This window comes from Neoarius graeffei, chromosome 25 (assembly GCF_027579695.1).
Source record: "Neoarius graeffei isolate fNeoGra1 chromosome 25, fNeoGra1.pri, whole genome shotgun sequence".
Lineage (NCBI taxonomy): Eukaryota > Metazoa > Chordata > Actinopteri > Siluriformes > Ariidae > Neoarius > Neoarius graeffei.
The window spans coordinates 16,771,714-16,795,206 of record NC_083593.1 but is presented as its reverse complement, the minus strand read 5'-3'; the positions used below and the strand labels follow the sequence as shown (position 1 = coordinate 16,795,206).

General features: G+C 42.9%; 1 protein-coding gene across 1 annotated transcript in view; it reads left to right on the top strand.

Annotated features, from left to right (window-relative positions):
* Positions 1 to 22,849, top strand: part of LOC132873063 (NHL repeat-containing protein 3-like) — a 31,295-nt gene extending 8,446 nt beyond the window's left edge. Inside the window, exons 2-7 of the mRNA XM_060908282.1 lie at positions 3,474 to 3,626; positions 3,711 to 3,861; positions 11,971 to 12,174; positions 18,489 to 18,580; positions 18,700 to 18,812; positions 20,313 to 22,849. Coding sequence (XP_060764265.1) covers positions 3,474 to 3,626; positions 3,711 to 3,861; positions 11,971 to 12,174; positions 18,489 to 18,580; positions 18,700 to 18,812; positions 20,313 to 20,559 — 960 coding nt within the window. The 3' untranslated portion in view covers positions 20,560 to 22,849. The remainder of the gene's footprint in view (positions 1 to 3,473; positions 3,627 to 3,710; positions 3,862 to 11,970; positions 12,175 to 18,488; positions 18,581 to 18,699; positions 18,813 to 20,312) is intronic.
* The last annotated feature ends 644 nt before the right edge of the window (positions 22,850 to 23,493 follow it).

Genomic DNA, 23,493 nt, shown 5'->3' with positions numbered 1-23,493 from the left:
GCGCCACCACCTGGCCAAGCAGGAAATGTGCCAGAAATTGGCAATGCCTTAACTGATTGATCTGACACTTTACAAAATATTGTGTATTATGATTGTGATGATATTCACATGTGTAATTCAGATGCCTAGCACAGCGCCACCATCTGGCCAAGCAGGAAATGGGGAAAAAAGTTAAATTCATTGATTGATTAATTGATCTGAAACTTTACAAAATATTGGATATTGTGAGTCTGATGATATAACATATACAATTCTGTGCACACTCATACACACAGTCATATGCATATTTATGCACACATACACTCAAGTACGCACTCACATGCACGCCGCAACATCTATGAGCACACACACTTTCTCACACACACTTTTTCTCTCTCTCTCTCTCTCCCTCTGACAAACAGACAAACAGACACACACACACACACACACACACACACAATAATAGTGGAGCTCCAGCGGAGCACCATACCTAAGAAAAAATGGTCAACCCATCAAGTCGATTTTTTGTGGTTTGTCCGTGTACCACCAGTTATACACACCACCTCGTGGCCAGTGTTAGTAATTACCAGTCATACACACCGCCTAGTGGCCAGTGTTAGTAATTACCAGTCATACACACCGCCTCGTGGCCAGTGTTAGTAATTACCAGTCATACACACCGCCTAGTGGTCAGTGTTAGTAATTACCAGTCATACACACCGCCTAGTGGCCAGTGTTAGTAATTACCAGTCATACACACCGCCTAGTGGCCAGTGTTAGTAATTACCAGTCATACACACCGCCTAGTGGCCAGTGTTAGTAATTACCAGTCATACACACCGCCTAAGGGCGGCACGGTGGTGTAGTGGTTAGCGCTGTCGCCTCACAGCAAGAAGGTCCTGGGTTCGAGCCCCGGGGCCGGCGAGGGCCTTTCTGTGTGGAGTTTGCATGTTCTCCCCGTGTCCGCGTGGGTTTCCTCCGGGTGCTCCGGTTTCCCCCACAGTCCAAAGACATGCAGGTTAGGTTAACTGGTGACTCTAAATTGACCGTAGGTGTGAATGTGAGTGTGAATGGTTGTCTGTGTCTATGTGTCAGCCCTGTGATGACCTGGCGACTTGTCCAGGGTGTACCCCGCCTTTCGCCCGTAGTCAGCTGGGATAGGCTCCAGCTTGCCTGCGACCCTGTAGAAGGATAAAGCGGCTAGAGATAATGAGATGAGATGAGATGACACACCGCCTAGTGGTCAGTGTTAGTAATTACCAGTCATACACACCGCCTAGTGGTCAGTGTTAGTAATTACCAGTCATACACACCGCCTAGTGGCCAGTGTTAGTAATTACCAGTCATACACACCGCCTAGTGGCCAGTGTTAGTAATTACCAGTCATACACACCGCCTAAGGGCGGCACGGTGGTGTAGTGGTTAGCGCTGTCGCCTCACAGCAAGAAGGTCCTGGGTTCGAGCCCCGGGGCCGGCGAGGGCCTTTCTGTGTGGAGTTTGCATGTTCTCCCCGTGTCCGCGTGGGTTTCCTCCGGGTGCTCCGGTTTCCCCCACAGTCCAAAGACATGCAGGTTAGGTTAACTGGTGACTCTAAATTGACCGTAGGTGTGAATGTGAGTGTGAATGGTTGTCTGTGTCTATGTGTCAGCCCTGTGATGACCTGGCGACTTGTCCAGGGTGTACCCCGCCTTTCGCCCGTAGTCAGCTGGGATAGGCTCCAGCTTGCCTGCGACCCTGTAGAAGGATAAAGCGGCTAGAGATAATGAGATGAGATGAGATGACACACCGCCTAGTGGTCAGTGTTAGTAATTACCAGTCATACACACCGCCTAGTGGTCAGTGTTAGTAATTACCAGTCATACACACCGCCTAGTGGCCAGTGTTAGTAATTACCAGTCATACACACCGCCTAGTGGCCAGTGTTAGTAATTACCAGTCATACACACCGCCTAATGGCCAGTGTTAGTAATTACCAGTCATACACACCGCCTAGTGGCCAGTGCTAGTAATTACCAGTCATACACACCGCCTAGTGGCCAGTGCTAGCCAGTAAAGAAATAAAACAAAACAGACTGGCTAGGATATAAGAAAATTCTACAACCCAGAAACAGATGGGAGCTCCGCTTTTAGGCAGTGCCTAAATCTATATATTAGTGACCTGCCATCATTGTGCCTTTTGTTGCAGACATATGAAAACTCTGCATCTACACACACACACTGCAGACACAGGAAAGCTAAGATGACTTAAGATTACAGCGTGAGATAGAGATAAGGAGGAGACACATGTATAGTTTTATACATACCGGTATATAAATGTACATTTTCATACCACAGAAACACACACACACACACACTTACAGTCTTTGTCTGTCTATCTCTCATCCGTCAAGCAGTCATGGCATTTGCAACATGCATGTCACCTTTGAACATTTGATGAATATATGACATGTGACTGTTTTGTTGGGTGGCGGAATGTCCTGGGTTGCGGAACCACATGTGCGAGGGCCCGTCAAGGCCACTAGCAGATTTAATTTTTGTTGTCCTTATTTTAAAACATTTTTGAATTTCATAACATTTTTGTTATAATGTACAAGAAGTAAAATGAAACAGTTTTGGGGGTAAATGTTTGTCAATATAAGAATTTTGGCTACACACACACACACACACACACATTATATATAACTTTTTTTATTCCACGAAATCTAGAAGTACATGAGCTGATAGCTGACATAGTTGGCTATAAGCCATGTACGACGAGATTGAGTTGAATAACTGTTTTATTCTATTCACGTTCACTGGATTTTGAGAAACGCAGCGTTTTAATTATTTTTTGCAAATTCGATAAATAAAAACTTTATACAAAACGTCTGACAAAATCATTTCTGCTTAGAATGTTAACAAACCGGCGAAATAACCGTAGCAATTTGTGAAAAATGCTATAATAAAAATTCTTGAAAAATAAAAAAATATGTTCTTAACATCAAATACTTTTATTCCATATTTTGTTGCTTTTTTTGAGGTTTTGTTTTCAAGTCAAATTTTTATTTCATCCTTGGTTGGTTCAGCAACAAACGCTCTGCCTTTTACTTTTTTTTTTGTTGGTTGACAAACCAACTTAAAGGTGCATTACCACCACCGACTGGGCTGGAATGAGGAACAGGAGATATTGCTGGGGGCAAAAATTATATTCTTTTAGCTATTTCTGCTGTTTCTTTTAAATACTTGATAAGAAAGCCACCATTTTGTTTTTCTCTACTCATGGTATATGAGCTGATATCCCAATAGTAGAGTAGCCAATCAGAGCATGCGATTGCTCATATCCAGTGAATGTGGATAGAAATATATGAGAGTAATTGATTGATTAAATTATTTTAATGTATAAATTAAATTATTTGATTCACTAGGAAGAATCAATTTATACACCATTACTAGCTAGCTTTCTTCTAGGCTCTGTATTTGATCTTTTTTTCCCCTCTGCCATCGTTTTTGGGAAGTATGTAGCATCGGGACGTAAAAGGGACTTCAGTATTGTGGGGCGAACCCTCTACAAGCTGGATGTCTCCTGGCCCAAATATTCAGAGCATTTCACTGGAGAGGTATGTGGAGTGGCTGTGGACCATCTGGCCGGCGTAGTGTATGTTGCGCAGGTGAGGTTAAAGCATGCTCACATCCACATAATTGATGATATGCCATAGGAATGTATCAGGTGTATGTACACTGTGTTCATGCAGAGAGGTGGGAATATCCCCAAAGTGCTGGTGTTTAACACAGATGGAGACTTCCTGTATGCCTGGAACACCAGCACACTGGAGAAGCCACATGGCATTTTCCTGGCCAATACTTCGAGTGTCCCCTCTGTATGGATAACTGATGTGGGAAATGGTGAGTTCCTATAGAGATATCAACATTTAATCATTTAAGTTCTGATCCGTTATTTCAAACTGAGGTAAATGCAGAGCTGTTGTCCAAGGTGGTTTGCAAATTCAGAATCCATTCCAAGGATACTGAGAGTGAATAAATGGACAGTGATAGCAAAGCTCCATACTTAAGAGAGTATGGTAATGCATTGACCTGATTTTTGATGGCTTTCACAGCTGCACGTATGTACAGTGCCTTGCAAAAGTATTCATACCCCTTGAACGTTTTCACATTTTTCCACCTTACAACCACAAACTTAAAAGTTTTTTATTGAGATTTTATGTGATAGACCAACACAGAGTAGCACATAATTGTGAAGTGAAACGAAAATGATAAATGATCTTCAAAATTTTAAACAAATAAAAATCTGAAAAATGTGGTGTGCATTAGTATTCAGCCCCCTGTCCTCTGATACCTCTAAATACAATCCAGTGCAATCAATTGCCTTCAGAAGTCATCTAATTAGTTAATAGAGTTCTACTGTGTGTAATTTACTCTCAGCATGAATACACTTGTTCTGTGAAGGCCTCAGTGGTTTGTTAGAGAACACTGAAGAACGAACAGCATCATGAAGACCAAAGAACTCACCAGACAGGTCAGGGATAAAGTTCTGGAGAAGTTTAAAGCAGGGTTAGGTTATAAAAAATATCCCAAGCTCTGAACATCTCAAGAAGCACTGTTCAATCCATCATTCAAAAATGGAAAAAGTATGGCACAACTGCAAACCTCCCAAGACATGGCCACCCACCTAAACTGACAGAGCGAGCAAGGAGAGCACTGGTCAGAGAAGCAGCCAAGAGGCCCATGATCACTCTGGAGGAGCTGCAGAAATCCACAGCTCAGGTGGGAGAATCTGTGCACAGGACAGCTATAAGTCATACACTCCACAAATCTGGCCTTTTTGGAAGAGTGGCAAGAAGAAAGCCATTGTTGAAAGACAGGTATAAGAAGCCATGCAGGGGACACAGCAAACATGTGGAAGAAGGTGCTTTGGTCAGATGAGACCAAAGTTGAACTTTTTGGCCTAAATGCAAAGTGCTATGTGTGGCGGAAAACTAACACTGCTCATCACCCTGCACACACCATCCCCACTGTGAAACATGGTGGTGGCAGCATCATGCTATGGGGATGCTTTTCTTCAGCAGGGACAGGGAAGCTGGTCAGAGTTGATGGGAAGATGGATGGAGCTAAATACAGGGCAATCCTGGAAGAAAACCTGTTTGAGGCTGCAAAAGACTTGAGACTGGGAAGGAGATTCACCTTCCAGCAAGACAATGACCCTAAACATACAGCCAGAGCTACAATGGAATGGTTTAGATCAAAGAATATTCATGTGTTAGAATGGCCCAGTCAAAGTCCAGACCTAAATCCCATTGAGCATCTGTGGCAAGACTTGAAAATTGCTGTTCACAGACACTCTCCATCCAATCTGGCTGAGCTTGAGCTATTTTGCAAAGAAGAATGGGCAAAAATTTCAGTGTCTAGATGTGCAAAGCTGGTAGAGACATACCACAAAAGACTTGCAGCTGTAATTGCAGCAAAAGGTGGCTCTACAAAGTATTGATGCAGGGGGGGCTGAATACTAATGCACATCACATTTTCCAGATTTTTATTTGTTTAAAATTTTGAAGACCATTTATCATTTTCATTTCACTTCACAATTATGTGCTACTCTGTGTTGGTCTATCACATAAAATCTCAATAAAAAACTTTTAAGTTCGTGGTTGTAAGGTGGAAAAATGTGAAAAAGTTCAAGGGGTATGAATACTTTTGCAAGGCACTGTACATGTTCCCTGCGGTGGTACCCGATCATAAGTGCAAGGCATAAAAACTCATAAACCTTTAAATAACAGACAATGAAATGTGTGTCTTTATTTATATAAGATAGATGGAGTTTTATCCAGTGCTCATTTTTAATTTGCTTTTTAAAAAATAACGTGGGATTATTTACTAAGACTGTAGCAGCCCTTGGCATTAAGAACAACAGCAGAGAGTCTCTGATGGATGCATATGTGTTTTATTCCTCTTGAACACAGGTATAGCACCAAACACCATACACTACACCAAGCACCATGAAAACTAAAGAAAACAAAAATAATTAACATAACATGGTTGTAAACAAATACGCAGTTTTGCAGAGTAATGTTTACAGACGGGTTTTCCCCACAGTCCAAAGACATGCAGGTTAGGTTAACTGGTGACCCTTCATTGACTGTAGGTGTGAATGTGAGTGTGAATGATTGTCTGTGTCTGTGTCAGCCCTGTGATGACCTGGCGACTTGTCCAGGGTGTACCCCGCCTTTTGCCCGTAGTCAGCTGGGATAGGCTCCAGCTTGCCTGCGACCCTGTAGAAGGATAAAGCGGCTAGAGATAATGAGATGAGATGAGATAACATGGTTGTAAACAAATACGCAGTTTTGCAGAGTAATGTTTACAGACGGGTTTCCCCCACAGTCCAAAGACATGCAGGTTAGGTTAACTGGTGACCCTTCATTGACTGTAGGTGTGAATGTGAGTGTGAATGATTGTCTGTGTCTGTGTCAGCCCTGTGATGACCTGGCGACTTGTCCAGGGTGTACCCCGCCTTTCGCCCGTAGTCAGCTGGGATAGGCTCCAGCTTGCCTGCGACCCTGTAGAACAGGATAAAGCGGCTAGAGATAACGAGATGAGATGTTTACAGACTATGCTCTGAACATTACACACCTTGCTCTGCTCAACCAAGGGTGCAAACCTCTACAAGTTAGCCAAAGGTGTACCATTAGCCTCTGAGCTCAAAGTCTCACGCTAAACCACAGTTCAACTAGTGTACTGAACCCCTCAAAAAAAAACACGCACTCAAACAGCGCACAAAAATTTTAGATTGTATATGAATGACCTATCAGGATGACGGACAGCAAAGCTTTATAAAATACTGTGCTAAACCTCTGATGGAGGCACATTGTCAATATAAACACAGAAGTGAGTGTCTGTGGGTGCAGTGACCCCCCAAACTGGGAGAGTGGCTCCAACAGATCCCAGGAACAACATCTGAGATCTCTTTCCAGAAAAGTGCAGTCCTAGGAATAGCTAAGATACTGCGCAGGACCCTCAAATTCCCAGGCCTCTGGTAGTATCCAGCTAAGATACTGCGCAGGAACCTCAAACTCCCAGGCCTCTGGTAGTATCCAGCTAAGATGCTGCACAGGAACCTTAAACTCCCAGGCCTCTGGTAGTGTCCAGCTAAGATACTGCGCAGGAACCTCAAACTCCCAGGCCTCTGGTAGTATCCAGCTAAGATACTGCACAGGAACCTCAAACTCCCAGGCCTCTGGTGCCCCTTTTCCACCAAAGCAGTTCCAGGGCTGGTTTGGGGCCAGTGCTTAGTTTGGAACCGGGTTTTCTGTTTCCACTGACAAAGAACTGGCTCTGGGGCCAGAAAAACCGGTTCCAGGCTAGCACCAACTCTTTGCTGGGCCAGAGGAAAGAACCGCTTACATCAGCCAGGGGGGGAGTTGTTAAGACCAACAACAATAGCAAGACCGCGAAAGGTCGCCATTTTTAAGCGACGAGAAGCAGCAGCTGTACAAACGCGAAGCCATCCATTATTGTTGTTGTTGCTGCTTCTCTTCTCCGTGTTGTTGTTGCTTTGATGTTCGCGCCAAGGTTTATGCAAATGCAGCGACATAATGACGTGGCTCCCCTTAGCACCCCGAGCTATAGAAAAGCAAACTGGTTCTCAGCTGGCTCGCAAGTTGAACGAGTTGTGAACCAGCACCAGCGCTGGCCCCGAACCAGCCCTGGAACTGATTTGGTAGAAAAGGGGTATGGTAGTATCCAGCTAAGATACTACTCAGGAACCTCAAACTCCCAGGCCTCTGGTAGTGTCCAGCTAAGATACTGTGCAGGAACTTCAAACTCCCAGGCCTCTGGTAGTGTCCAGCTAAGATACTGTGCAGGAACTTCAAACTCCCAGGCCTCTGGTAGTGTCCAGCTAAGATACTGCGCAGGAACCTCAAACTCCCAGGCCTCTGGTAGTGTCCAGCTAAGATACTGCGCAGGAACCTCAAACTCCCAGGCCTCTGGTAGTGTCCAGCTAAGATACTGCACAGGAACCTCAAACTCCCAGGCCTCTGGTAGTGTCCAGCTAAGATACTGCGCAGGAACTTCAAACTCCCAGGCCTCTGGTAGTGTCCAGCTAAGATACTGCGCAGGAACCTCAAACTCCCAGGCCTCTGGTAGTGTCCAGCTAAGATACTGCGCAGGAACCTCAAACTCCCAGGCCTCTGGTAGTGTCCAGCTAAGATACTGCGCAGGAACCTCAAACTCCCAGGCCTCTGGTAGTGTCCAGCTAAGATACTGCGCAGGAACCTCAAACTCCCAGGCCTCTGGTAGTGTCCAGCTAAGATACTGCGCAGGAACCTCAAACTCCCAGGCCTCTGGTAGTGTCCAGCTAAGATACTGCGCAGGAATCTCAAACTCCCAGGCCTCTGGTAGTGTCCAGCTAAGATACTGCGCAGGAACCTCAAACTCCCAGGCCTCTGGTAGTGTCCAGCTAAGATACTGCGCAGGAACTTCAAACTCCCAGGCCTCTGGTAGTGTCCAGCTAAGATACTGCGCAGGAACCTCAAACTCCCAGGCCTCTGGTAGTGTCCAGCTAAGATACTGCGCAGGAACCTCAAACTCCCAGGCCTCTGGTAGTGTCCAGCTAAGATACTGCGCAGGAACCTCAAACTCCCAGGCCTCTGGTAGTGTCCAGCTAAGATACTGCGCAGGAACCTCAAACTCCCAGGCCTCTGGTAGTGTCCAGCTAAGATACTGCGCAGGAACCTCAAACTCCCAGGCCTCTGGTAGTGTCCAGCTAAGATACTGCGCAGGAACCTCAAACTCCCAGGCCTCTGGTAGTGTCCAGCTAAGATACTGCGCAGGAACCTCAAACTCCCAGGCCTCTAGTAGAGGACCTGAGCTTGAGGGGGAAAAAAAAGACCGCCCAAAGGAGGGGCAAGTGGGTTAAATTTATTTACATAAAGAAAGACTTTCAGCTTTCTTAGCAGGAAAACTAAATTAACTAAGCAGGAACAAATGCAAGATAATGCAGAAGGGGTGCCAGTAGGAGATAATAATCAATGTTATTATTAGTAGCTGCCAGCATTACCGACATAACATGGCAGTTGTAGGTTAAAACTACACACTCATTATTCCTTAAGAAACAAGGTCTTAATGAGATCATCCATAACCGCTTATCCTGTGCAGGGTTGCAGGCAAGCTGGAGCTTATCCCAGCTGACTATGGGCGAGAGGCAGGGTACACCCTGGACAAGTTGCCAAGTTATCGCAAGGCTGACACATAGAGACAAACAACCATTCACACTCACACCTACGGTCAGTTTGGAATCACCATTTAACCTAACCTGCATGTCTTTGGCCTGTGGAGGAAACCCACGCAGACACAAGGAGAACATGCAAACCCCACACAGAAAGTACCCCGTCAGTCACTGGGCTCAAACCCAGAACCTTCTTCCTGTGAGGCGTGCTAACCACTACACCACCGTGCTGCCAAAATGAGTACTTTTTCTTTATTAATAAAACTATTGACATCATACAGCGGTGGCCATCGACTGGCACACCATAGTCCAGTTGCAAAGCATTCGAAGTATTCCAAGTCTTAACTGAGTACTTGGAAACACACTGTAGCAGTGTTCGGTGTATGAAACAAATACAAATCAATGCCAACAGCTTTGAAGGAGATGCCTTTGGCGCTGATGAGTCTAGTCATTCTAGTGACTCATTTGTATGCCTAAAATAGCCTTAAAATATATTTTAAACAGGAAGGAAGCTATTGAAGAAAAAACTATTTCAAACCTTTGAGCTTACTGTGAACTTGACCCTGTTTGGGTCAGTTCCTAAATATAATTAGTTCACTGGATGGAGAACCCAAAAGCATAATGCTTCAACCATCTGGTGGCCAAAATAAATTGTTTGACCTTGTCTGTAACAGATCCTCATAATTGTTCAGAGTAGAGGTTTTGCTCAGATATAAAGCTTGCAGGACAAAATAAGGCCACATTCAGTAACTTGGGAACATACTAGTTGCTCACAGGGTTCGATGGGATGTTTCAACTACATTCATTTTTCATTCATTCATTGATCTTTAGTAAATGCGTCATCCTGGCCAGTGTCTCTGTGGTTTAAATGAGTTTAGTTGGATTCTATTTGAGAGTAGAACCAGTTATGTTAAGAAATAAACGGGAGTGGTGGCTAAACGGGCTCTGGGAGTCTGCATTAGTCAAAACCACTTTGAATTCTGGCCATGATCTAATCACTAATAAGCATTAAAAGATAACTGTTGTCACTGTTCAGTCATGTTAGATGCTTATAGAGACCTTTTGTAGCAAGGAATTTTAGATAGCAAGACCATTTAGTTAATACCCTGGAGTATGTATCTCCAATTCAGTTCAGTTCAGTCCAATCTTTCTTGTGTTTATCTCCAGCCATGATTATATATCCTGTGTGTGTGGTCTGATGCAGGGCTCTGTCAATGATCTAACTGTTACACTCACAAACCTAAACAATTTGTTTGTGTCTGCTGAATACCACAGTGCCTAAACAATTGGGGGAAAAAATGAGGTAGAAATGTTATTAATAAAAGATGTGATTAAAGGGGGATGGTAACAGATTTTTCACATTAATTGTAATATGTATTTCAGTGAGGGTGACACGGTGGTGCAGTGGTTAGCACTGTTACCTCACAGCAAGAAGGTTCTGGGTTTGAGTCCAATGGCCGACGGGGGCCTTTCTGTGTGGAGTTTGCATGTTCTCCCCGTGTCTGTGTGGTTTCTTCTGGGTGCCCCGGTTTCCCCCACAGTCCAAAGACATGCAGGTTAGGCTAACTGGTGGCTCTAAATTGACCATAGATGTGAATAGGAGTGTGAATGGTTGTGTGTCTCTATGTGTCAGCCCTGTGATGACCTGGCAACTTGTCCAGGGTGTGCCCCGCCTCTCGCCCATAGTCAACTGGGATAGGCTCCAGCTTGCCCCCGACCCTGCACAGGATAAGCAGTTACGCATAATGGATGGATGTATTTCAGTCTCTTGATGAGGGTCAGGGGAGTACGGTTAGCACAATCACCTCACAGCAAGAAGGCTCTGGGTTCGAGCCCAGTGGCTGACGGGGGCCTTTCTGTGTGAAGTTTGGATGTATGTGGTTTCTTCCGAGTGCTTCGGTTTCCCCCACAGTCCAAATACATGCGGTTAGGTTAACTGGCTACTCTGTATTGTCCAGAGGTGTGTGTGTGAATGGTTGAGAGGAAAAAATCTCTATAATAATCCAGTTGAAGGCAATGGGAAACCACTACTGTAATCCTTCCCTAGAAACTTTGATGGCTAGAGTCATCAGAGCGGACCTGCCATCAGGCAGAATACTTAAGATGATGATGGTGGTCAGCAGGGGCACCGCTAGAAATTTTGGGCCCTATGAAAGAATATAATGTTGCCTGCCCCCCCCCCCCCCCCCCCCCCTTCACATTTCTGGTAACCCGACTTCATCATGAAGTCAATCTACTGATGGTTCACCATCAATTCTGCTTCTACCATGCACAGCTAACGTTAGTGCTGGATTGGAAAGCAACAAACCTAATGCGGTGTCGTGCTCTGGCTCTGCCTACACAAAACTGTACCGTGTAATGAATAGCTAGAGGGGTGAAATATAAAGACTGACTATTCTAATAATTTTGCGGAAAATGGAAAACCAAACCAGAAGGTTGTTTTTTCTCGTTTTAAGAGACAAAATTATATATTTTTTAAATTAAATTTAACTTACACATGGTAATAATGTTATTATTGTTCTCTGAGGGCCCTCTGTCAATGCTGGGCTTTTAGAATTGTCCTAACTTTCCCCCTCTAACGGCGCCCCTGATGGTCAGAATCATGTGCCTTTTTCGAAAAAAGAAAAAAAAATCCATTAGCAATAGTTTGTCAAAACTTGCGGTGATTCATATTTTCTTTTCTCAACATTTCAGAAATTTGATTCAAATGAAAGCTTTTCAGACTGTCTTGTGAAAGACTTTTTGTATGAAATATTTTTCCTGTATGTCTACAGGGCCCTACGGACATACTATAAAGCAGTACTCTCCCTTGGGGAAGCTGCTGCAGGTGCTGGGAACAGTGGGAAAAGCCGGCTCTGGTCTCACGCCACTACAATTCGACCAGCCTGCTGAGATTTTCATCCACAACTCCACTGGAGAGATTTACATTGTGGATGGAGATGGAGGAATGAACAACCGGCTCATCAAACTGTCCCAAGGTGGTTTTTTTTCTTTTCCTCACTTGTTAATAATAATAATAACTTGATTTGCTGTATAATGTGGACGTTTATGGACAGATATTCAGGTTATGCACGTTAGAAGGGTTTGTGCAGGCAGTCAGATTTAAGCACACAGGACAAAAGGGAGAAGACATTTCCAAAAATTTTGATGATGGATGAATGATCTTGACAGTGCTAATGGATATTTTATAATAGCCTGAGGATCAGGACAGATTTTTGCATGTTGTATTTAGTAAATCAGCAATTATAAACACAGAAACGAATACTCCATGCAACATGTCGGGTGTCGTATTTGTTAATCTAATGATTTTTTTTTTCACTCTCATGCTCTGTAGTGGTTAGATCTCCCTCCCCCCCCCCCCCCCATTTTTTTTTTTAAATTCTAACTGACACCAGAATTCACACTGGTACATCAGAACTACAGGTTGAAATACTGAGCTGACATGCTTCTGTTGTGCATTTTAATATTTGTTCTTTTTTTCCCTATATTACCATCAAACACGTAAATAGGGAGACCAACAATAACAGGAGGAAATTTTCTTTGCTGTGGTAAAATAATACTTGATTACACCAAATTAGTCTCTTTTTTTCGGCGGCACGGTGGTGTAGTGGTTAGCACTGTCGCCTCACAGCAAGAAGGTCCTGGGTTCGAGCCCAGTGGCCAACAGGAGCCTTTCTGTGTGGAGTTTGCATGTTCTTCCCGTGTCTGTGTGGGTTTCCTCTGGGTGCTCCGGTTTCCCCCCACAGTCCAAAGGCATGCAGTTAGGTTAACATAGGGCAGCCTTGGGCTGAAGTGCCCTTGAGCGAGGCATCTAACCCCCAACTGCTCCCTTGGTGCTGTAGCGTAGCTGCCCACTGCATTGGGAATGTGTGTGTGCGTTCACTGCTTCAGATGGGTTAAATGCAGAGGACGAATTTCATTCTGCTCGAGTGTGCATGTGACAAATAAAAGCTTCTTCTTCTTTTCCTTCCTGCTTAACAGGTTAATGAATATCCATTTATCAACTTTTACAGATTATTTTTTCTATTTAATAGGCAGAAGGCACATTCCTAACTGATATACTTTAGTACTGTTTATACATACAAACATATAAATGTGGAATAAAATATTTTTAATTCCAGAATTTACATGAAATTAAAAGCAAGCAGAGTACATTTCTGCTCGTGATGTATAAAAATGAAACAAAAAAGTGAGTAAAATACTGAAAAAAATGAAAAATGACGAAGATAGAAATAGTCATAAATTCTGACAGTAAAAGCAACATAAAATATTAAGAAAAGACAAAATAGATCAGTTGACTTTATGCTGCATCCCAAACTGTCCTAAAATGTAAATTACTTTTTATGCTTTAGAGCATTAAAAATCTAAATTGAGCTGAAAAACACTATTTTGCTATTTTCTGTTTTGAGAAAAAGTAAAAAATTCCTGTCCTACTACATAAATGAAACCAACTAATCTATAAATAAATGTTAAGGAAAAAAATCCCAAAAGAACTAGTTAAATGCAGATACCTAAAAATGTCTGAGATATATGCATATAATATGTGTATGTGTACACACACACACACACACACACACACACACAGTGGTGCTTGAAAGTTTGTGAACCCTTTAGAATTTTCTATATTTCTGCATAAATATGACCTAAAACATCATCAGATTTTCACACAAGTCCTGAAAGTAGATAAAGAGAACCCAGTTAAACAAATGAGACAAAAATATTATACTTGGTCATTTATTTATTGAGGAAAATGATCCAATATTACATATCTGTGAGTGGCAAAAGTATGTGAACCTCTAGGATTAGCAGTTAATTTGAAGGTGAAATTAGAATCAGGTATTTTCAATCAATGGGATGACAATCAGGTGTGAGTGGGCATCCTGTTTTATTTAGGCCAAGTTTACATTAGACCGTATCTGTCTCGTTTTCTTCGCGGATGCACTGTCCGTTTACATTAAACCACCTAGAAACGCCGGGAAACGGGAATCCGCCAGGGTCCACGTATTCAATCCAGATCGTGTCAGCTCCGGTGCTGTGTAAACATTGAGGATACACGGATATGCTGTGCTGAGCTCTAGCTGGCGTCGTCATTGGACAACGTCACTGTGACCCCCACCTTCCTGATTCGCTGGCGTTGGTCATGTGACGCAACTGCTGAAAAACGGCGCGGACTTCCGCCTTGTATCACCTTTCATTAAAGAGTATAAAAGTATGAAAATACTGCAAATACTGATGCAAATACTGCCCATTGTGTAGTTATGATTGTCTTTAGGCTTGCCATCCTTCCACTTGCAAGTAGTAAGTGATATGCGCTGGGATCACACACACAGCGGCTCAGTCCCGAATCACTGCTTGTGCACTACACTCGCGCGCTCTGTGAGCTGCGCAGGGCCGGAGTGCGCACCCTCCAGAGGGCACTCGCTGTTCAGGGCGGAGTGATTTGGAGCACAGGATGCCTGCGGAGCCGAGCGTATCCGTGTATTGGTGTTGCTGTGTGCACGCAAATCGTGTATTGGTGTTGCTGTGTGCACACTAATCGTTTTAAAAACGTTAATCTGATGATCCGCTGATACGGTCTAATGTAAACCCCACCTTAAAGAACAGGGATCTATCAAAGTCTGATCTTCACAACACGTTTGTGGAAGTGTATCATGGCATGAACAAAGGAGATTTCTGAGGACCTTAGAAAAAGCGTTGTTGATGCTCATCAGGCTGGAAAAGGTTACAAAACCATCTCTAAAGAGTTTGGACTCCACCAATCCACAGTCAGACAGATTGTGTACAAATGGAGGAAATTCAAGACCATTGTTACCCTCCCCAGGAGTGGTCAACCAACAAAGATCACTCCAAAAGCAAGGCGTGTAATAGTCGGCAAGATCACAAAGGACCCCAGAGTAACTTCTAAGCAACTGAAGGCCTCTCTCACATTGGCTAATGTTAATGTTCATGAGTCCACCATCAGGAGAACACTGAATAACAATGGTGTGCATGGCAGGGTTACAAGGAGAAAGCCACTGCTCTCCAAAAAGAACATTGCTGCTCGTCTGCAGTTTGCTAAAGCTCACATGGACAAGCCAGAAGGCTATTGGAAAAATGTTTTGTTGGTGGATGAGACCAAAATAGAACTTTTTGGTTTAAATGAGAAGCGTTATGTTTGGAGAAAGGAAAACACTACATTCCAGCATAATAACCTTCTGTGAAACATGGTGGTGGTAGTATCATGGTTTGGGCCTGTTTTGCTGCATCTGGGCCAGAACAGCTTGCCATCATTGAAGGAACAATGAATTCTGAATTATACCAGCGAATTCTAAAGGAAAATGTCAGGACATCTGTCCATGAACTGAATCTCAAGAGAAGGTGGGTCATGCAGCAAGACAACGACCCTCAGCACGCAAGTCGTTCTACCAAAGAATGGTTAAAGAAGAATAAAGTTAATGTTTTGGAATGGCCAAGTCAAAGTCCTGACCTTAATCCAATCGAAATGTTGTGGAAGGACCTGAAGCGAGCAGTTCATGTAAGGAAACCCACCAACATCCCAGAGTTGAAACTATTCTGGCTAAAATTCCTCCAAGCCGGTGTGCAGAACTGATCAACAGTTACCGCAAACATTTAGTTGCAGTTATTGCTGCACAAGGAGGTCCACCAGATACTGAAAGCAAAGGTTCACATACTTTTGCCACTCACAGATATGTAATATTGGATCATTTTCCTCAATAAATAAATGACCAAGTATAATATTTTTGTCTCATTTGTTTAACTGGGTTCTCTTTATCTACTTTTAGGACTTGTGTGAAAATCTGATGATGTTTTCGGTCATATTTATGCAGAAATATAGAAAATTCTAAAGGGTTCACAAACTTTAAAGCACCACTGTGTGTGTGTGTGTGTGTGTGTGTGTGTGTGTGTGTGTGTGTGATTTTTATATATAATATATAAATTTTTTTTTTCCCCCAAATATCACAACTCTGGCCATAGCATTTTACACTAGTTGCTGTTTCTCTTCAAGCAACTATAAATATAATGATCTGCTCAAAGGAAAAACTCCAGTCTCTTCGGGAGCTGGGCTTTATAAACAAGATTTTAAAAAGTTATGTGAACCACCAACATCCAGTTCATCACAGTTAGGTCACTTTGCAAACGATCAATCATGTTGCCAGTCAGTTTGGCTTTGGAGGAATCATGAAGGGGGAGGATAAATTGATTGATTTTGAGTTTTTAGTTTTAAAATGATCTCAACAAAGTCTTCAGTGCAACACATTTTTTCCCGTCTGTAATGTGACAAGCTGCAATTGTTCTCTTTTTAACTGATGGACCTGAGGGGATGACTGTTTGTCTTCATCCCCCTTGGTGTTTGTCCTGTTTTGTTTCATTACAAGATGGAATTAAAATGGACTTTTGCGGGGTTGGCACCATTTGATTTCCACAACACGCCGACCACTTTAAAGGTGCAAATTGTTTTTATTGTGACACAAACAATAATTAAGATGAAAAAACAGAAATCTGGAGTGTGCATAGGTATTCACCCCCTTTCATATGAATCCCCTAAATAAGAGCTGGTCCAACCAATTCACTTCATAAGTCACATCATTAGTTGATTAAGATCCACCTGTGTGCAATCAAAGTGTCACATGATCTGTCACATGATGTCTGTATAAATCAACCTGTTCTGGAAGGACCCTGACTCTGCAACACTACTAAGCAAGCAACATGAAAACCAAGGAGCCTCCAAACAGGTCAGAGACAAAGTTGTGGAGAAGTATAGATCAGGGTTGGGTTATAAAAAATATCCCAAACTTTGAATATCCCAGGGAGCACCATTAAATCCATTATAGCAAAATGGAAAGAATATGGCACCACTACAAACCGGACGAGAAGGCCGCCCACCAAAACTCACAGACCGGGCAAGGAGGGCATTAATCAGAGATGCAACAAAGACACCACAGATAACACTGAAGGAGCTGCAAAGATCCACAGCGGAGATGGGAGTATCTGTCCATAGGACCACTTTAAGCCGTACACTACACAGAACGGGGCTTTTTGGAAGAGTGGCCAGAAAAAAGCCATTGCTTAAGAAAACACGTTTGGAGTTTGCCCAACAGCATGTGGCAGACTCCCCAAACACATGGAAGAAGATCCTCTGGTCAAATGAGACTAAAATTGAACTTTTTGGCCATCATGGGAAATGCCATGTGTGGCACAAACACAACACCCTGAGAACACCATTCCTATAGTGAAGCATGGTGGTGGCAGCATCATGCTGTGGGGATATTTTTCATCTGCAGGGACAGGAAAGCTGGTCAGGATTAAAGGAAAGATGAATGGCACTAAATACAGAACAATTCTGGAGGAAAACCTGTTTGAGTCAGCCAGAGGTTTGAGACTGGGACGAAGGTTCACGTTCCAGCAGGACCATGACCCTAAACATACTTCTAAAGCTACATTGGAGTGGTTTAAAGGGAAACATTTACATGTCTTGGAATGGCCTAATCAAAGCCCAGACCTCAATCCAATGAATAATCTGTGGCATAACTTGAAGATTGCTGTACACCAACACAACCCATCTAACTTGAAGGAGTTGAAGCAGTTTTGCCTTGAGGAATGGGCAAAAATCCCAGTGGCTAGATGTGCTAAGCTAATAGAGACATACCCCAAGAGACTTACAGCTGTAATTGCAGCAAAAGGTGGCTCTACAAAGTGTTGACTTTGGGGGGGCTCCCCGAAAATCTATTTTAATTCCAGCTTGTAATGTGACAAAACAGGCCAAACACGAAAGGGGATGAATACTTTTGCAAGACACTGTAAAACTAATCGTTATAATAATAATAATAACTAGCACATTTGTAGGAGGGCGGCACGGTGGTGTAGTGGTTAGCGCTGTCGCCTCACAGCAAGAAGGTCCGGGTTCGAGCCCTGTGGCCGGCGAGGGCCTTTCTGTGCGGAGTTTGCATGTTCTCCCCGTGTCCGCGTGGGTTTCCTCCGGGTGCTCCGGTTTCCCCCACAGTCCAAAGACATGCAGGTTAGGTTAACTGGTGACTCTAAATTGACCGTAGGTGTGAATGTGAGTGTGAATGGTTGTCTGTGTCTATGTGTCAGCCCTGTGATGACCTGGCGACTTGTCCAGGGTGTACCCCGCCTTTCGCCCGTAGTCAGCTGGGATAGGCTCCAGCTTGCCTGCGACCCTGTAGAAGGATAAAGCGGCTAGAGATAATGAGAATGAGACATTTGTAGGAGGAATACAGCGCTTTGAAATGTGATGTTCAAGGAAAATATTGGTTGTGTGTTTTTTGCGTAGACCTGCAGACGGTGTGGATACATGGTGAGAAAGGCGAGGCACCATCGCAGTTCCGAATTCCTCACAGCGTGGCTGTCGATAACTTTCAGAGGGTATGTCTCCAAAACATTTATCACCTTAATTTTCCCATCATTCATCCACTTTTCCATTAAGATGCTTTTGAAAGAGTCATATGTTGGACCGTATCCGTCATTCGTGTGTTGCATGTCAGGTGTGGGTTGCAGACCGAGAAAATAGGCGGCTTCAGGTGTTTAACTCTGTGACAGGGAACTGGCTGGGCTTATGGGGAAGCTGCTTCACAGACGACGCACCCTACTCCGTAAGGTAAGACAGGATCACTATCAGAGACACGATGATGACAAAACGCTCAGTATGTGGTCACATTTTAATTGTGATGTTTCATGTTGGTATAGACTATACAGTTTGACGTGATTGTCACACATCTCAGTGGAAAGATATATGAACTTGTAGGAGATATGTGAAGTAACTCAAACATTTATGTTAATTCAAGTAAGCATAAGTTCCAGAGAAGATGCTTTAAATTAGTGCGTCTCAACTAGTCTTGCCACAGAACCCACATTTGTGCTTGATCATGTCGTCACAGGTTGAAAGAAGTTTCCACCCTTTCATTTATTTTTGCTAAATGAGGAGTATAGTCATGGGCTCTGCCTTCATGGTCTAAATATATGAAATAAATGAAACTGCACCAAGAACTAATTAACGGTTATTTGCCAAAGGCAAAGTGAATATCATGAATAATAACCGAGATGAAGTCTCAAATAGATATTTTATACACACAAATCCACTGATCTAGGGGTAACTCTTAACTGCAACAGCAATATAAATAAGTATCAGGACCAAACGTTTAAATTAATGTTTCAAAACAATTATTGCATTAAAAGAAAAATGAAACCTATTCTGAACATCATTAGTCTTTTAAAATGACTTCAGTACGGTAAGTCAGTAACACTTGGGGTGACACAGTGGTGTCGTGGTTAGCACTGTCACCTCACAGCAAGAAGGTTCTGGGTTTGAGCCCAGTGGCCGACGGGAGCCTTTCTGTATGGAGCTTTTATGTTCTCCCATGTCTGTGTGGGTTTCCTCCGGGTGCTCCGGTTTCCCCCACGGTCCAAAGACATGCAGGTTAGGTTAACATGGCGTGGCCTTGGACTGAAGTGCCTTTGAGCAAGGCACCGAACCCCCAACTGCTCCCCGGGTGCTGTGGCATAGCTGCCCACTGCTCTGGTGTGTGTGTGTGTGTGTGTGTTTTCACTGCTTCAGATGGGTTAAATGCAGAGGACAAATTTCACTGTCCTTGAGTGTGCATGTGACTAATAAAGGCTGCTTCTTCTTCTAACACATTGTTCAAGGTGTGGTGATTTTTTTTATTTTTATTTTTTTTTTATACAGCCAGGAGAAATATCCTTCAGCAAAATCCATTACTCCATAATCCATCATGAAACTGCCTGAGAAAATGATGAGTAAAGCACTGACTAAAATTAAAACTGAATTCCACACAGGACTGAAACAAAAATGAGTGAAATTTTCAGTAAAGACTAAAACTAAATTTCAAATTTTTGTCAAAATTAACACTGGTCAGGTGTTCGCATACTTTTGGCCATATAATGTCTATAAGATTAAAACTAAACCACTGCTTTCCAGTATTGGAAATTAATTTATTGCCTGTGATCCTGACACACATTCAACACAGTCTTCTATGTCTTGTACCACATTGTAATCACAGAGTGTGGTTTAAGATGAGCATGTTTTAAGATGCAAAACCTGTACGTGTTGTGTTCCAGTACAGTTACTTTTTCCTCACAGGTTCACCCCTGACCAGAAGTACCTGGTGGTTGCACAATTAAGCATTAACCGTGTCATTCTGCTGGAGGCTCCACCTGTGGGGAATATTGGCCAGTGTAAAGTGGTGAGTTCCATCCAGCTGGCTGACGACATTAAACCTCATCTAGTGGACTTGGATCAGAAAACCGGAGCGCTTTACGTGGCAGAAGTCGGTGGTCAGCAGGCTCAGAAGTTCGTCCCGATCACATCCAGGAATGGTATCCTTTAAATCAAAGACTTCACCTGCTCAGAGTGAGCAAGGTGTGAGTGAAGGGAAGACAAAATTATTAAAGCTATACGGCCTTTCAATTTCAGAAAATAGGTGAAATTTAGTTCCCTCTGAAATTTGGTCATTGTGATATGTTTATTTCTGCAATATCTCAAAAAAAAAAAAAAACAGGCCACTCTGTGGCTGGGAAGTTATTTAATTTGAGGGCAAATAATGCGCATGAAATCACTCACTTCGCGCAGTCAAGCAGACAGAGGAAGTCTGGTTTGCGCATGCGCAGGTTTACCTTCTGCTTCTTCTTTTTCTTCATCTTTTGGGTTTTACAGCAGCTGGCATCCAGTGTTGCATTACTGCCATCTACAGGTTTACCTTGACCGTGCGCTGACAGTTCCATCATTCTGTCGCTAAACGAACAGCTGATCACACCGAGGTGCTCTCTGACCGCCGATATTTATTAGTTTGGTCCTGCGTTTCCTTTCCTTCGCAACATAACGTCTTTTCTTCTCCCTTTCTGTTACTGTAGTCAGTCTTTCGTTCACGTCCTCCATTTTCCTTTCCTGTTTCAAATTTGTATCCCACAATGCCTTGTGCGAACGGGGAAAACCCACCATGTGATGCATCACGTAGTATCTTGAATTGGGTCATGGTGAAGCAGGAAATAATGGTGGAGAATTTAGGGCCATGTGGCCTGAAATTCATTAATTGTTCTGTTTTAAAAAAAAAAAAAAATTTGGAAGTCTGTGATTCAAATTCAGTCACTTTTGGTCCACTAAACAAATAATTGGGTGTCAGGGAAAATTCTTTTTATGACCTACACTTGAAAAATCTGAAAGGCAGTCTAGCTTTAAATCATATTTGGGTTGAATATGATACCTGAATAATATTTGTAAAAATATTTTCCGGATGCCAATTTCAAGTGGGGGGAAAGCGCACTTTATTTTAGTATTGAAGGATGATCAGAGTACGTTTTTTTTGCAGGTGTCTGTAATAATATCGGATGTCTATGTAGGGCGATGTTTTGGCTGGAAGAAAAAAAATGTTAGAGAAGTACAGTATGTATTTGGGGATGAATTCAGGCCTATCAGTATTCTGAACTGTATGTGTATATACAACATGTCACTTGGTGTTACAGGTGCTTTTGAATGTGACTGTAATTGTATATGCCATGTCTTTTTGCATGAAGCCATTCTGTACTGCTTTATCTTGTGTTAAATGAATGTTAATGTGATTGTGCTGTAATTTGTGCTCGTTCTGTGAAAGTGGAGTGATGCCTTCTGTGTGATTTTGTAAAATAATGTGGATTATATAGCTTGTTTTGGTCCATCTTGGAAATCGCAGCCTGAGCCGTCTGTAAGGATCATCTTCTTCTTTAAGTTATTTAAAATGTATTGATGGTAACTGACCATATTGCCTAAGGTTTATGTATGACTGAAAATTCACATGGAGTTTATGGTCATCAAGTTTTTTTTTTTTTAAGACTTTTGATTAAGTTAGACAACTATTCACTATATTTTTAATGGACACGTACAGAGGTTATTCTTCTTCTTTTGGCTGCTCCCGATTAGGGGTCGCCACAGTGGATCTTTTGTCTCCATTGCTCCCTGTCTTCCGCATCCTTCTCTACCACACCTGCCACTTTCATGTCCTCTCTCTCTCTCACCACATCCATGTATCTCCTCTTTGGCCTTCCTCGTTTTTGTTTGCCTGGCAGCTCCATCCTCAACATTCTCCTTCCCATACGCTCTGCATCTCTTCTCAGGATGTGCCCATACCCTCTCTCTTAGCTTAATTCCCAAGCTCTCCACATGTGCTGTCCCTCTGATGTGCTCGTTCCTTATCCTATCCAACCTTCCATCGCAAACCTTAACATCCTCAACTCCACCACCTCCAACTTTGCCTCCTGTCTCTTCGTTAAGGGTACGGTCTCCAAACCATACATCACAGCTGGTCTCACTACTGTACAGAGGTTATTACAAGTGCAAACTAAATAAAGCGGCCAAGTACGTCTTTAGATGTTGTTGTTGTTATAGATTGTCCTTGAGCAGTGGCCACTGGCTTTTTTTTTCTTTTTTTCCATTTCATTAGTGTTAATGCATACATTTATAATATGAATCAATCAGTGTAGCAAAAGAGAATCATCTCTACACTCCATGTCCGTGTGACTCTTGTAGTTTATAAAGGTAAAAGGGCAAACTTGCTCAAAGTACAAGGAAATAAAAAACCCAAAACTGTCATTTGTCTTTGCTGGAAAATAACTATTATGGGAATAAATCATTATTTTCAAACCGAAGCTTTCTTTATGGCTGTAAATGTCAATACTCACTCATCTGCGAACACAAAGCTCAACTGAGATATGTCCTTTGACTGTGTGTTCGTCTCTGTACATTACACACCATGTTTATACACAATTTTCTATAGTTAACACAAGGAGCTTTAATGTACACTCGTTGTCCACTTCATTAGGAACACAATACATTCTCTCACCTATGCAATCCGCCAATCATGAAACAGCAGTGCAATGCAAATACAAGATCAAGAGCTTCAATTAATGTTCACATCAAACATTATGCCTTTGAGCTTAGCATTGTTGTTGATGCCAGAAGAACTGGACTGAGGATTTCAGAACCTGCTGATGATCTAGGATTTTCACATACAATAGCCTCTGAGAGTTTACATAGAATGGTACAAAAACAACAACAAAATGCAGTGAGAAAGGCCTTGTTGATGACAGAGCTCAAGGGTCCTCAGTTCGTTCCTCCAGTTTGATCTCGTCTCCAGAAACATGTTGGTAGGTGGAATTTTTATGCTAAATTGCCCTTAGGGGTGCGAGTGTGTGTATGGCATGCGCCCATTACTGGCTCCCATTGAAGAGAATAACCACTGAGCCTCTTCCTGTAATGTTCAAGAAAGATGGAGAGAGATATTAGGCCACTC